Consider the following 15,617-nt stretch of genomic DNA (forward strand, 5'->3'; position numbering starts at 1 on the left):
CAGAAAGCCTTAAGCGCAGGCCGCTGCCCCGCTCCCTTTCTCAACCTACAGAGCGGAGGATGTAGGCCAGGGAATGGTGCTGCCCACAGTGGAAAAATCTCCCCGCCTCAAGTTAGAGCAGCCAAGGTAATTCTGCACAGGCACGCCCCGAGGTCCAGCTCCAGGATTATTCTAGAAGAGGTGAGTTGTCTAAAGTGCACGTGGAAGAATTTAAGTTCAACCCCCCAGTACTACAAAATAAACTGCCAAAGCGGGGTTGAAGGCGTAGCTCAGCGGTAGAGCATTTGCCTTCCGTATGTGAGGCTCTGAGCTCTACTCCCAGCGCTGAAAACAGAGCAAAACTGGTTATCCAACTGCCTTCCAGCACGTCAGTACTTCTTTGCCTGCCTGCCAACAACAACAACAACAGTAGGCATTCCGGTTGACCTGCACCCTTGTTAGCTCTCAGCACCGCTGGCTTGTTTTTGCATGGGCAGGAATTAGCAGCAGCTGTCTTGTGGTTGAGCATTTGACGCTACACTAACTTGCAACGCTGTCAACACTGGGAAGTGGAAAAGCCTTCCTGACTCTTTGCAGAGCTGTTGATAGTCAAATGTGGGGAAACCTTCTAAACATACAAAGACAGAAATCCCCGTTGGGAGTCCTTTCTCCACATAACCCCTGGGGTTCTGTTTAGTGACTTTCCTGAAAGTTTCATGACCGGAAAGGCCCCGTGTTGAGCCTCCGCCACTGTCGCATGCGTTTCTGCACCAGCCCAGGGACACACATGGGCCAATTTGAGGAGCCACGCCATACAATCTCACTTCACAACATCGCTTTGCTCCAGAAGGAAAAGAATCAGTCCTGCAGCTGGACCTGCTGTCCCAAGCCTGAATCCCAGCTCTTCAGGAAGCGGAGGCAGGAGGATTGCAAGCTCAAGGCATACTTGAGCTACACAATGAATTCAGGGCCAGCCTGGGCAACTCATCCTGTCTCAAAATAGTAAAGAGAGGACTGAAAATGTAGCTCAGTGGTAGATTTCCTATCTAGAATTTTCTCAAAAGGGGGCAGGGAACTTGGCTCTATAATAGGTCACCTGCCTAGACTTCCCCAGTAAAGGGCTGGAGGAATGACTTAGTAACAGAGCATTTACCTAGTTGGCCAAGTATCTGGGTTCAAACTCCATCGCAGTGGGTGGCGGAGGTGACCAAACAGGACTCCAAGGCTACAGCCTGGGGCGAAGAAGGTAAGAGACATAAATGGCGGATACAGCATCCTTCTCTGACCTGGAAGTAGCTTTCTGGGGCTCTAGAATAACAAACTCTATTGTCTTCTGCGAGCCTCTGTTCCCTCATCTGTGAAATGAGGAAATGGTGAGAGGACCCAGGGTTTCTGTTATTGTGATTGCCTCCATCCTAAGCAAATGTAAACTTCTGAACCAAGACCCCAGCCCCACTTTGGGGGATTCTAGGCAGGTCCCCTACTGCTGAGCCACACCCCAGCCACCCCCCCCCCATATCTCCTGAAGGGGAAAAAGTACCTTCAGCAAGGCCCTTACATTTAGACTGACGGGGGCAGTGAGAGTGGGCTTTTTGAAAGGGAAAATGGAAGTGAGGTGCCCAGTTTTCGGAGGAACCGCCAGACTGATTTCCAGAGTGGTTGTACCAATTTGCAACCCCACCAGCAGTGGAGGAGTGTTCCTCTTTCTCCACACCCTCTCCAACACCTGCTGTCTCCTGAATTTTTAATCTTAGCCATTCTGACTGGTGTAAGGTGAAATCTCAGGGTTGTTTTGATTTGCATTTCCCTAATGACTAATAAAGTTGAGCATTTTTTAAGATGCTTCTCTGCCATCCGAAGTTCTTCAGGTGAGAATTCTTTGTTTAACTCTGTACCCCATTTTTTAATAGGGTTGTTTGGTTTTCTGGAGTCTAACTTCTTGAGTTCTTTATATATATTGGATATTATCCCTCTATCTGATGTAGGATTGGTGAAGATCTTTTCCCAATTTGTTGGTTGCCGAAAGGGAAAATGACTTCTTCTCCCTCTCCCCCTCCTCTTTCTCCCCTCCCCCTCCGTCTCCTTCTTTGGTTTAATTGTTTTGGGGTTTTGTTGTTGTTTCATTTGTTGGTTTTGTTTGTTTGTTTGAGACAGGGTTTCTCTGTGGAGCCCTAGATGTTCTGGAACTCTCCTATGTAGATCAGGCTGGCCTTGAACTCAGAGATCTGCCTGCTTTTGCCTCACTAGTGTTGGGATTAAAAGCATGTGCCACCACCTGGTGTGTAAATATATATATATACATTCACATGATGTCCAGTCTGGCCTCAAAGCCTTCATATAACCCAGTGGAACCTTGTACTCCTGGCCCCTCTGCCTCTGCTTGCCAAATGCTAGGACTGCAGGTGTGCAACCACACCAGATTCTGCTGTCTCTTAACACAGTAAGAGACATAGTAAATGAGAATAGCCCAGTGCTGGCGAGATGGCTCAGGAAGCCTCCCAACGTGAGTCCAATTGTCAGGACTTGTGTGATGGAAGAAGGGAGTCAATCCACTCCTACGGGTTCTCCTCTGACCCCCATGTGTGCAGTGGCACAGTGCTCCCCATACGTGTGTGTGTGTGTGTGTGTGTGTGTGTGTATGCACGCGAGTGCATGTGTGTGAATATTAAGATCAGTGGTCAGAGCCGGGCGATGGGGAGGGTGCCTGTCATCCCAGTCTTGGGATGTAATTGGAAAGTCATGAGTAATAGATTAGTGACTCATCTCCATAGGAATAGATGCTGTGACCTCTGACCATGTGCAGGTTCAGACCTGATATGTGAATGTTCCTTGAGTGTAGGACTTAGTCTGTTTCTGAATAGTCTCTTCCTAGAGCACATTTTCAACCTGTGGGTTGTGACGATCTTTGACAGAAGTCACCTAAGGTCATAGGAAACACATTGTGATTCATAACAGTAGCAAAATCAGTTATGAAGCAGGAATGGAAATCATTTTAAGGCTGAGAGTCACCACAACAGGAAGCACTGTCCTAAAGGGTCACACATCAGGAAGGCTGATCTAGAGCTTTATTAGCTGGATTTGGTTCTAGTGGAATTCACAGTTCCACCTGGTGAAGCCCAGAGCATCACACAGCAGGAGACAGGCAAGAACACTGATGAAGTGGAGCTTCAACTGCAGAGCCTGGGATGGGCGTGGGAGATATACCCACCATCCACCCATCATCTATCCACCCACCCATCCATCTACCTACCCAGCCATCCACCCACCCATTCATTCATCCATCTACCCACTCATCTACCCACTCACTCATCCATCCATCCATCCATCCATCCACCTGTCCACCCACTCATTCATTTATCCATCTACCCACTCACCCATCCAACCATCCACCCACCCATCTACCCACCCATTCATTCATTCATTTACCCATGCATCCACCCACCCACCCACCCATTAACTCACCCATTCCCCCATCCGTTCATTCATCCATCCATCCATCTACCCACCCATTCATTCACCCATACACCCATCCATCCATCCACCCACCCATTCATTCATCCATACACCCACTCATTCACCCACCCATCCATCCATCCATCCATTCACCCATTCACCCATCCATCCATCCACCCACCCATTCATTCATCCATACACCCCCCCATTCATCCACCCATCCATTCATCCATTCACCCATCCATCCATCCACCCACCCATTCATTAATCCACCACCCATCCATTCACCCATTCACCCATCCATCCATCCACCCACCCATTCATTCATCCATACACCCATCCATTCACCCATCCATCCATCCATTCACCCATCCATCCATACACCCACCCATTCACCCACCTACCCATCCATGAGCTCTCAGCTGCAGAGTAGCTACCATGAAGAAGGCCCCCAAAGGCAGTCACTCCCCCTAGCCTGACTCCTTCTGTGTTACTACCTCTAAGCCATCATCCCAGCACATCTGGAGGATGGAGCAGTGTCTCTGAAGCTTCTTTAAGGCTTACCAAGCATGGGGTCAGAGCTACAGAGGCAGTACAGTTCCCACACCACCAGTCCTTGTCCTTCTTTGAATTATTTTTATTACATTTTTAAAAATGAGATGTGTAAGTCAGGATTCTCTAGAGGATGAGTGGCTTGTTAGTTTTATATTAAAAGGAGACTTACCAGATTGACTTCTATAAAGTGGTCTGAGTAATCTGGCAATGTCTCACACCAAAGGGGGTGAGAACTTGGTGTCTGCCTAGTCCACGCCCAGGCTGGATGTCTCAGCAGCCTCAGTCAGTACTGAAGGCAGAGGGTTTCTGCAGAGGTGCTAGAAGGTCCATGCTAGAAGGCTGAAGAAGCTGGGTTCTGGTGGCAGAGGCGGCAAGATGACAGCAAAGTAGATGCACTTGCTGGTATGACATGAAGTCGAGCAGGCAAAAGAGCAAACGCTTTTCTTTTTTTTAAAAAAAAAAATTATTTATTTATGTTACATACACTGTAGCTGTCTTCAGATGCACCAGGAGAGGGCGTCAGATCTCTTTACAGGTGGTTGTGAGCCACCATGTGGTTGCTGGGATTTGAACTCGGGACCTCTGGAAGAGTAGTCAGTGCTTGTATCCGCTGAGCCATCTCTCCAGCCCGGCAAACGCTGAATGGGTCTTTCCACTTCAATTAAGTGGATCGAGAAAGCCCCTTACAGGGGTGCTCAATGGCTTGCTTGTTGACTGACTCCAGATCCACTCACATTGACAACCAGGAATGATCATTTCACTCACTAAGTAGAGTCTCACTAAGTAGCCCAGGCTACCTAGAACTCATGCTTCCTGTGTCTTGGCCTCTTGGGTTTTGAGAATACAGGCGTTCCTCCTGGCCTGACTCACCATGCTTCTGCTTGCAAACGCTCGTGAGTAGAGAGATCAGGGAGCAAGCCACCGGGCTTCTGTGTCCAGCAGCAGTGGCTCTGTTGACCCAGGAAGGGATGAAAACTCTAGAAAGACTCTTGGATGTGCCAGGTCCCCCAAAACGAAGCCTTTTAGTAAATGTGTCATTCAATCCCTGGAAGGATCCAGCGAGAAGGACAGAAGCGCAGACACAGGCCGCGCTGTGAGAGAACTTCCTAGCTTTGGTGCTCAGGGAAGAAGACAGATGAGGGAGATAGATGATGGGTAGGAACCCTTCGTATGAACTGTCTAAAAGAAGTTGAATCACCGACAGAAAGCTGAAGGTGGGCTTCAGAGACCTCTAGAAGCACCTTGGCCTGCTATCCTAACCTACTTAGTAAGTTTCAGGCCAACAATACATCTTGCCTCAAAACAAAAGGCAAAGGGAGCCCAAAGGACACCTGACGTTTTTCTCTGACCTCTACATGTCCAGTGTACACATAGGGAAGAGTGGCCAGGATCCCAACAGATGACACTTCAACAAGAAGCCATTTGATTGGCTATCCAATGAGAAAATAGATAAAAATCCAAAAAAAATTTTTTAAGGTAAATAAATACAAAACCACCACACCCCCTTTTATACAGAATTGGAAAATCCCACGGGAGGATTGTGGTTGCACTACCTACTGTCCAGATCGTTGGAAAAAAATTGTGCGTATTTATATATGCAGACCGACTCTGCAATCTTTGTTATTTCTGGAAGTTAATCCTATGTTCATAACTAAAATGTATAGAGTATTAGACAAATACTCTATTATTACCAAAATAAGGCATGGGATCCGCGGGAGGTTGTGAATTACAGGTTATGAGTGCTGGGAAAACAACTATGTTCCCTGTGGAACCCGGTTGTGCATCTCTGCCGTGGGTGTCCAGGTGCTGCCTGTCGGTATGCTGGCTGGAGAGGGCAGAGCAACGTCCAGATGGGTCCACAGCCTGTGTTTCCTCGTCAGATGCCACAATACACTGGCCTTGGAGGGGAAGGCAGGGTCCGGACCGAAGGCTGTGGTTCCACACCTCCTTTCTGGGTACCCAGACACCACCAGGAGAGGAAGTCAGGAATGGAGGTCCACAGTCCCGCATGCCCTACAGTTCACTGGAAGAGCAGCAAGAGCTTCTAACTCCTGAGGCATCTCCAGACCGCCAAGCCAACCTCTCAATCAATTTATTTTAATTATGTTTGCATTCTTAACTTTGTATGTGTATGGGTGTTTTGACTGTGTACGTGTGTGCTTAGCGAACACAGACACCAGAAGAGGACGTTGGACCTCGTGGAGCTGGAAATACAGAGGATTGTTAGTCACCTTGTGGGTGTCGCCATTCCAAGTTGATTCCTCTGAAAGGGCGGCCAGCTCTCTTACTGGCTGAGCCGTCTCTCCAGCAACCTCAATCATTTTCTTTTGGAGACACTATCTCATGCATCCCAGGCTAGTCTTGAACTATGTGGCCCAGGCTGTCTTTGAACTCCTGATCCTCCTGCCTTGACCCCTCTATCAAGCGTGACAGACATGCACCATCATCATCTGTTTCATGCAGTGCTGGGGATCAAATGAGTAAGGGGTAGATGCCCTTGTAGTGAGAAATGGTTAAAATTGAGTACGGGCCGCCAGTCCTCTACTCCAAGTCCCTGCAGGTCTCTCCTTCCCAGCACCCAATCCTTCCAAGAATCCGGCAAAGCATGACTCTTAAACTTGAGTAGTTAACCAAATATATTTATGTATATAAAACTCCCAATTACATAATGCTAAATTACGATGATAAAGTTTCATCCCAACCTTTCAGCACACCAGAAACACATTTGACGCCATGTGGATCTGCGAGTCTCCTCCGCTCCCTCGTGCAGCTCCCAGCCTCCCTCTCTCTTAGCTCCGCCTCCTCTCTCCTCCAATCACTGGCCTCTCATTGCCTCGCCCCGCCCCTCTTTCTCTTAGCTCCGCCTCCTCTCTCCCCTCCAATCACTGGCCTCTCACTGCCTCAGTGTGAATGGGTAGGAAATACCTTGCATCATGCACTCTAGGCAAATGTTCTATCAACTGAGTGTCCTCCCCAGTCTCTGAAGTCAATTTTCAGTCAGTCACGGTCTCATTAGTTAGCCTCAAATCCGCCATCTTCCGGCCTCAACCTCCCAAGTGCTGGGTTACAGAAATGGTCTACCACACTTGACCTTAATAAAATCTTGCCCCTTTATGGGCACTATTAATTCCATTGTCGTCTTACTTTGTTTTTCTGTCGCTGTCATGAAATACCCTGACAAAGGCAATTTAAGGAAGGGTATTTCATGACAGCGACAGAAAAAACGCTTCCAGAACGATAATGTCCACTGTGGCGGGTTACAGGCAGGACAGAAGTGGAGGCAGGATGCTAATCAATCACGTTGTATCCACTACTCAGAAAGGGGAACGTAAAGAGGAAGTAGAGTCTGTCTATAAAGCCTCAAGGCCCGCCTTCTGTGACCCACTTCCTCCAGCCAGGCTCTACCTCCTTAAGGGTCCACAATACCTTCTACAGACCAAGTTTTCAAACACACGAGCCTGAAGATACATCATTTTTATATTTGTGCGTGGAGTGTGTATGTGTGAATGAATGTTACCAGTGGGCATCAGATTCCCTGCAGCTGGAGTCACAGGTGGTTGTGAGCCACTACATTGTGGGTGCTGGGACCCAAACTCAAAACAGGAGTGGCAAGTCCTTGCAATCTCTGAACCATCTCTCCATCCCCAGCAACGGCTATAGTAAATGTGATTACTTACGTTTCTTTCCAGCCTGGTCTTGGGACACATACTTTTAATCCCAACACTTTGGAAACAGGCAGGCAGATCTCTGTGAGTTCAAGGCTAGCCTGGTCTACATAGTGAGATCCTGTCTTGAAATAAAAATAAATAAAATAAAAAAGGGACGGAGGTGTCTTTCTTTCCAGCACAACAATCCCTCCAACACATGCTGGAGAACAGCCAAAAATTAACGAGACTCTATCTTTTGTATTTTAATTTATCCTTATGTATGGTGTGTGCCTGGGGAGGTTCCCATATTGTGGCACACACTGAAGTCAGAGAACAACCTTGAGTTTTGATTTTTGCTGTTCCTCTGAGTCTCTTGTTTGTTGCTGCATACACCCCCCAGGCTTTTGGGGGCCTCTCCTGTCTGCATCTCCCATCTTCCCGAAAAGCACCAGGTTTCCAAACACACATTACACACCTCACCAGGCTTTTACATGGACTCTGGGAATTTGAACTCAGATCTTCAAGATTGCAGCGAAAGTGCTTTTCCCATTGGGCCCTGAGTGTGTGCGCCCTGCCCACTGGTCCAGCTAATGCCTGGGGAAAGTCTCTTTCCAGAAACAACAGCAGCTCAGCCTGACACGCCCTTTAAAAGAAAAAGAACTGTTTTCCTTCAGACTTGTTCTTTATCATCAACAGCTCAAGATCCAAACCAATCCAAAGTGGACCCTCAGAGCTACTTAAGAATGTGACCAGAATGCCGTCCACTTCCTCTCCGATCTCCCTTCTGCAAAGGTGATCAGTATGTGTCGGGGGGCTTCCGCGCGCTGGGGAGGCAGAGTTCTTGGAACTCAGAGAGAGAAGGCATACCAAGGTGGATCAAAAGCTTTTCAAGATTTCTCCAGGCAAAGCAACACGCCAGCAATTTGCTTTTGCGGCGTGTGGGCGGACGGATGTTTAAATTTAGAGCCAACAAAAAGACTTTGCTGAGAAATCTATATGCTCCTTGCTTCTTGAGCGTTAGTGGCATGAAATCCTAATCTTTCCCCTTGGAGAATGCCGACTTGGAGAATGCTTGGAAACTCGTTTCCTCCGGCTCTGTCGACTCTCATCATACTTTGTATGCGTGTCTTTTCTTTTACACCACCGAGAAATCATTTTGGAAGAAACGAGCTTCGTACGACTGGATGGAAGTTTGATAAGGAGTCATTAACTCAAGGAAAGAGAGGGTATATTTATTGAGAAAAATGCCTGAGCTGTCTAAGGACTTTAGTGTGTAAGCAGAAGTGGGGCTTTTTTTCTTTTTTTTCAGAACCGTCAGCAGCAGGCACAGAAAGGCTTCTAGGGTGGAGTTCTCAGGACTATCAACCTCTGAGGAAGAGGCTCAAGGCAGCAGTGTCTCCCAGTATCTGCCCACGACTTTCCCAGTCAGTGAAACTTCTCTCAGGAAGTCATGGTGAGGCTTTCTGATTTGGATGCAAGAGTCACCCTGCAGGACAGGTCTTCCTCCTATTTTCCCCTGAGCCTTGGTGAGAATCAGGGGTTCCAGGCATTAGCTGGGACCGGATAAGGGTTCCAGCATCCTCTGGGTCTCAGCAAGGGTCAGGGAACAGGGACAGGCATCAAGTTGAATGTCCAGGAAGGTGAGGGTGGGACTCAGAGCATTTTATTTTCAAGGGGGTTCACAGTGTTAATGTTCACATTTAATCTTTGCTGTCTTAGGGAATAGCAGAGATTAAATGATGTAGCCATACTACAAAGGAATGGAAAATATGGAGTATGTACACAGTGGGGATTCAGCCATGAAGAATGAGATGGGTCTAGGGAGAAGGCTCAGTCAGTAAAGTTCTTACACACACACACACACACACACACACACACACGAGCTCACATACAATAAAAAAACAAATAAATAAATAAAAATTAAAAAATAAAATAAAATAAATCCCCAGAGGCCATATTTAAAAGCCAGAAGATCTGGCGCAGCCTGCAATCCCAGCAATAGGAAAGTGAAAACAATCCTAGACCTGATCCCTAGACTTGCTGACAGCCTGCGTATTCTAACTTGTAAGCTCTAGGCCCTGGCTCAAGAAACAAGATGTAGCAGGCATGGTGACAGTGCACACCTTTAACCCAAGCAGAGGCGAGTGAATCTCTGAGTTTGAGACCAACCTGGTCTACATAATGAGTTCCAGGCCAGCCAAGGCTACCCCCAAAAAAGAGGGAGGGGGAGAAGGAAAGAAAGGAACAAAAGACAGAAAGAAGATGGGTGTACAGGTCCTGAGGAAACTGACCTCTGACCTCCACACATGTGTTCACACCTACACACACACAGGAAGCCCCACACAAAAGAAGGAGGTTATGTCATTCTTGAAAAATAGATGAAACTGAAGATAATCGTGTTAAACAGATCATGTCAGTCTCAGAAAGACAGATACTGCATGTTTTCTCTGACTGGTGGGTCCTAGATTTTACATAGTTGCACTGAACTCTGTGTGTGTGTGTGTGTGTGTCCGTGTGTTTGTGTGTGTGTGTGTCTAAGAAAATAAAGAGACCAAACAGGATAGGAGAGGAGAAAAGGGCAGGTAGGGGGAATGGGGGGGGGGATACGCTCAATTTATAGTCTCTACTTTTAAGGATTGAAAAGGTTTTAATTTAATGGCTCACCGTTCAGAGCACTTGCTGAGGACCAGGTTCCGGTCTCGTCACCTACGACAGCCCATAACTGTCCATAACTCCAGTCTAGGAAACCAGCGCCCTCTTCTGGCCTCTGTGGGTACTGCATGCACATGGTACCACATACAGGAAGGCAAAATACTCATGCAAATAAATAATTAGAAAAACACAAATGAATACCGTTTAATTCTTTTAAGTATTCTGCAAGGTGAGCAGTAACTACTGTAAATGAGATTTGTCCCTCAATACCCAAAAGGAAGAAAATGAAAATAAGAGGGAAGGAGAAAAAAATTGAAATGAGGGTTGAGATTTAGTTCAGTTGACCAATGCTCACTTAGGTTACTAACTCCCGGTTGTTATCCCCATACCAAAAACAAAAAACAAAAAAACATGTGTGTGGTGCATTCCTGTCATCCCTGCACTTAGAAGGTAGGAGGAGAATCAGGAGTTCAAAAATGTCCTTGATCAGCCTTGGGAGGGGGAGGGGGAGGGGAGGGGAAAAGGGGGAGGGGGGAAGGGGAAGGGGAGAGAAAGGGGGAGGAGGGAGAAGGGGAGGGGGAGGGGGAAAGGGAGGAGAAGGAGGAGGAGGAGGAGGAGAAGGAAGAAGAGGAGGAGGAGGAGGAGGAGGAGGAGGAGGAGGAGAAGGAAGAAGAGGAGGAGGAGGAGGAGGAGGAGGAGGAGAAGGAAGAAGAGGAGGAGGAGGAGGAGGAGGAGGAGGAGGAGAAGGAAGAAGAGGAGGAGGAGGAGGAGGAGGAGGAGGAGGAGGAGGAGGAGGAGGAGAAGGAAGAAGAGGAGGAGGAGGAGGAGGAGGAGGAGGAGGAGGAGAATCCCAGAACTCGGGAGGAAGGGGCAGCCCAATCCCTGTGCGTTAGAGGTTATCCTGGTCCAAAAGTGTGCCTTAGCCAAAGCCAGGTACACACCAAGTGAATATTAATTCTTATTGCCATCCCAGTCCACAGCTAGGACACAAAGCCCCCACACACTGGGACTCAAGCACCGCCTACCAGATCCTGAAGCTCCGAGAGGCGCACTGTCCCTTTAACGCCTAGAGGGCTCCTTTGCAGCGCGGAACCTAAGGCTCTGGCACTGCAGCGGCCTACGGACCTTAGATCCAACGGACCGGAAGCGGAAGCTCCCGCCGGCGGGCTGAGTTGCTCGCTGAGACCGCTCTCTGGTGTATTTTGTGTGCTGAGCGCTGGTTGCTGAGGATTTTGGGCCCTCAGTAGTGATCCAGCCATCTCCAGTCCTGCACGGTCCGGGTTCCCGGGTGAGCTGGGCGGGTTTCTCTCATCCGCAGTATCTAGAAGTGGAAGACCGCTGATCGCGGGAATGGCCGTAGTCACAAGCAGCGTGGCGGGACAAAGACACCAACAAAAGCATGCATGAGCATATGCACACTCGCTTTTGAGTTGGGCCGTGGTAGTGATAATAGGGTCTCCCCCGTGTAGCCCAGGCTGGCCTCGAACTCGGGATCCTCCCTTGTGTTGGCATGACAGATGTGTGCCACCACCGCCTTGCAGCTGGAAATGGGTTGCTTGAGGTTTCTGCTTTGGAGCTCTGGGTTGTATGTGACTGATTGCTCCGTCCCTTTTTTCTTTTCTCTTTAAACTAAAGCTTCCACTGAAGAACGGAGCCATGGAAGACAAACCACTGGTAGTATCCAAACAGAAGACAGAAGTGGTATGTGGTGTGCCCACCCAGGTGGTCTGCACGGCCTTCAGCAGCCACATTCTGGTTGTGGTGACCCAATTCGGGAAGATGGGCACGCTAGTCTCCTTGGAGCCCAGCACTGTGACCAATGACATCAGCAAGCCAGTGCTCACCACAAAAGTCCTCCTCGGACAGGACGAGGTAATGGAGTTGAGGGAATCTTTCTTTCTGGTGCCATTTGTCCATATGCACCCAAGGTGTGCACAGTGAGCATTTTCCAGCATCTTTCTGGACTGAGGGTGTCCTGGCTGGCCCTAGTGATACTTTTCCCCCCGGCGTGTCAGCATTTTACCTCACACTCGGAGGTATTGATTGTTATGACGCAGCCGTCTCCTCAGATTGACCCTGTCATGGTGGCTTTATGTTTATGTCTGCTTCTTGAGTCTTGACAGCAGTCCCTATTGCCGGCATGTCTGTCTCGATTACGGGTATGAGAGACGGCGGGCAGAGGCACCAGGGAAAAAGTGATGCCTCATGGGCAGTTCGCTATGTCTGCATTATGCATTCCTCTTGGTGTTCTGAATCACTGCTGCCTTAGCTTAGGTGATTTAGGGGAAATCGTGAGATGCTGGTCTGGGTTCCTTAAGGAAGCTGTATTAGGAAAATACAGTGTTTGACCTGAGTGTGACTATACACTCTTGTAATCCTGTCAGAGGGAGGTGTAGTAGAAAAATCGCTACAAGTTGGTGATCAGACTGAGCTGTGTGAGCATGAGGCGGGCTAGGCATAGATCCTGCTCTCCCTGCATAAAAAGCTAGGCATAGATCCTGCTCTCCCTGCATAAAAAGGTGCAGGGGAGGGGGAGGAGGAAGAGGAAGAAGAAATAAACTACTGGTTATGGTGACATGCTGGCTGCTGTAGTCCCAGCACTTGGGAGGTGGAACCAGGAGGATCAGGGTTCAGTTTCATTCCCGTAAGTCTAGCTTGAGCTACACGACACCCTCTATTAAAAAGGCAGGGAGCAGCCGGGCGGTGGTGGCGCACGCCTGTAATCCCAGCACTCTAGGAGGCAGAGGCAGGCGGATTTCTGAGTCGAGGCCAGCCTTGTCTACAGAGGGAGTTCCAGGACAGCCAGGGCTACACAGAGAAACCCTGTCTCGAAAAAACCAAATCCAAAAAAAAAAAAAAAAAAAAAGGCAGGGAGCATTGCGATGGCTCAGGGGTTAAAAGGTATGCAAGCTTGATATTCTGAGTTCAGTCCCATAATCCCACAGTGGACAGAGAAAGCTGACTGCCACAAGTTGTACTCTCATATATGTGTGTGTGTGTGTGTGTGTGTATGTGTAGTGGACACTAATATAGTCATGTGCACATTTGATCTTGGCACTTGGGAGATGATTAAGGTAGACCTAATCTACATAGCAGGTTCCAGATCAGAGCTACCCAGTGAGCTCTTTACCTCAACAAGTTAATAAATCAGTGCATAGTAGGCTCTTGTCTCTACAAAGACGAATGAATGAATGAATGAATCTAAGCAGTGGCACCTGAGGAAGTAGCTGAGTTTGTAAAGTCCTTGCAAGCACAGCCTGAGTCGGATCCTCAGAGCTCACATAAAACATTAAGTGCAGGGCTTGGTGCAGCCGGCCTTTCCTCCCAGCACTGGGGAGGCCGGCACAGGCCGGTCTCATCTACATACCAAGTTCTAGTGAGGGCTGCGTAGAGAGACCCTGTCTCAGAAAACAAAGACAAAAACTCTGCGACTGCGTACATTCCCGGAAGGAAGGGACAGCAGGATCCTGGGGCTGGTCAGGCTGGCTGGTCTAATTAGTGATGTGACTTACAGGTCAATAAAAGATCCTGACTCAGAGAAGATCATTGGTGTTCTGAGGATGGTTTCTGAGGTTGTCCTTAGGCCTCGTCATAGACGCACATGCGCACACTCATTAAAAAAAAGAACAAAGCCAGATGGTGGTGGCACAAGCCTGTAATCCCAGCACTCTGGGAGGCAGAGGCAGGTGGATTTCTGAGTTCGAGGCCAGCCTGGTCTACAGGGTGAGTTCCAGGACAACCAGGGCTACACAGAGAAACCCTGTCTCGAAAAAACAAACAAACAAACAAAAAACTGGATGTGATAGCACATGTCTGGAGTCCCAGCACTCAGGAGGCTGAAGCAGGGGGATTGCCATGAGTTCAAGGCCAACCTGGGCTATATGAGTTCCGTGATACTATAGGAAATGACAACCTGTCTTTAATTTTTTTTTTTTTTTTTTTTTTTTTTTTTTTTTTTTTGGTTTTTTGGTTTTTTTTTGGATTTGGTTTTTTCGAGACAGGGTTCCTCTGTATAGCCCTGGCTGTCCTGGAACTCACTCTGTAGACCAGGCTGGCCTCGAACTCAGAAATCCGCCTGCCTCTGCCTCCCAGAGTGCTGGGATTATACGTGTATACCACCACTGCCCAGCGGACAACCTGTCTTTAAAATAAATGAGATTTCCTGTGGTCATGGCCCTGTCTTCTTTCCCTCCCTCCCCAGCCTCTCATCCATGTCTTTGCAAAGAACCTGGTAGCATTTGTGTCACAAGAAGCAGGAAACAGAGCCGTTCTCCTGGCCATGGCTGTGAAGGACAAGAGTATGGAGAGGCTGAAAGCCTTGAAGGAAGTGATCCGGCTGTGCCAGGTGTGGTGACCTGCAGGCAGCAGTGCCAGGCACTCAGATGTGTGGACGCTCAGTGGGCGGGGTCTTTGAGACCCCTCTCTCCAGCGCCCTGTTATTCTCTGTTAACCCTCAAAGCCAGAAGGAACTCAAGTCTCCGGACACGCCCTGCGTGGCTACTGTGTTCTGCCTGGGGCACTGGAAATGGCTCTGGGCTGCAGCAGGTGCATCCACCGAGCGGAAATCAGCAGCCAGTTACGGGGATTCCCTGGGTGTGTGGGAGCACGTGTGGGAAAATTTTTTTATTAAAAATAAATCTAAAATACTTGGCTGGCCTTCTCAGTGATCCTGAGACATCATGGGCTTGCGTTGTAGGTTCACTTCAGGACACCTACGGTGGGAAGGAAACCTGTTCAGCAAAAGTACAATACATGGTTGCTGGGTGTGAGGTAGATCCTAGGTGTGCGCTCAGCCAGCATTGGGTACTGTCCCTCCTGTGCTGTGGGCGTGGCCAGAGTCTCCTGTTGCAGAATATAGTGAGGGACAGGTGTGCAAACACTGAACGTGTGGCAAGCAGAGCAGGGGTGGCCATGCAAGTCGGTCCCTAAGGATGGGCTGGATGGGAGATCCAGGGATAGGGTGGTGGGCAGAGGCCAAAGGGCCACCTGAGCTCGGAGAGGAGGAGGGGTTCTGCCCTTAGGCTGGCATTTTTGCCCAGAGTTGGCCTGTTGGTGCCTGTCCCTCCCAGGAGCGGCATCCGGAGACCTAGGACCTGCTGTCATCGGCTGGGGTGGTTCCTGATCCCAGTTGGGTGGGAACTCTGACTCCAGTAGAGAATGTGCTCTGACATTCTGATGGTCACCAGTGGAGAGAGATCACAGGAAGGTCAGGCAGAGAACCGGAACCTTTCCAGGGCTCAGGATGCCACCTGTGTGCACGGGAAATGACAGAATTGCTGGCTTGGTGTCCTCTAGGTCTAGAGATGGGCAGTAAAGCTTGGGTGGCCACTT

The 15,617-nt window shown here is 48.9% G+C and overlaps 1 protein-coding gene across 1 annotated transcript; it reads left to right on the forward strand.

Annotated features, from left to right (window-relative positions):
- The first annotated feature begins 11,418 nt into the window (after window positions 1–11,418).
- Window positions 11,419–14,932, forward strand: Psmg3 (proteasome assembly chaperone 3). Its single transcript, XM_052168605.1, has 3 exons — window positions 11,419–11,574; window positions 11,922–12,158; window positions 14,488–14,932. Exons 2-3 carry the CDS (start codon window positions 11,943–11,945, stop codon window positions 14,638–14,640), a joined length of 369 nt encoding a protein of 122 aa, XP_052024565.1. The 5' UTR covers window positions 11,419–11,574; window positions 11,922–11,942; the 3' UTR covers window positions 14,641–14,932.
- Window positions 14,933–15,617: the final 685 nt, after the last annotated feature.

The sequence above is a fragment of the Apodemus sylvaticus genome, chromosome 22 (assembly GCF_947179515.1).
Source record: "Apodemus sylvaticus chromosome 22, mApoSyl1.1, whole genome shotgun sequence".
NCBI classification, from domain to species: Eukaryota; Metazoa; Chordata; class Mammalia; order Rodentia; family Muridae; genus Apodemus; species Apodemus sylvaticus.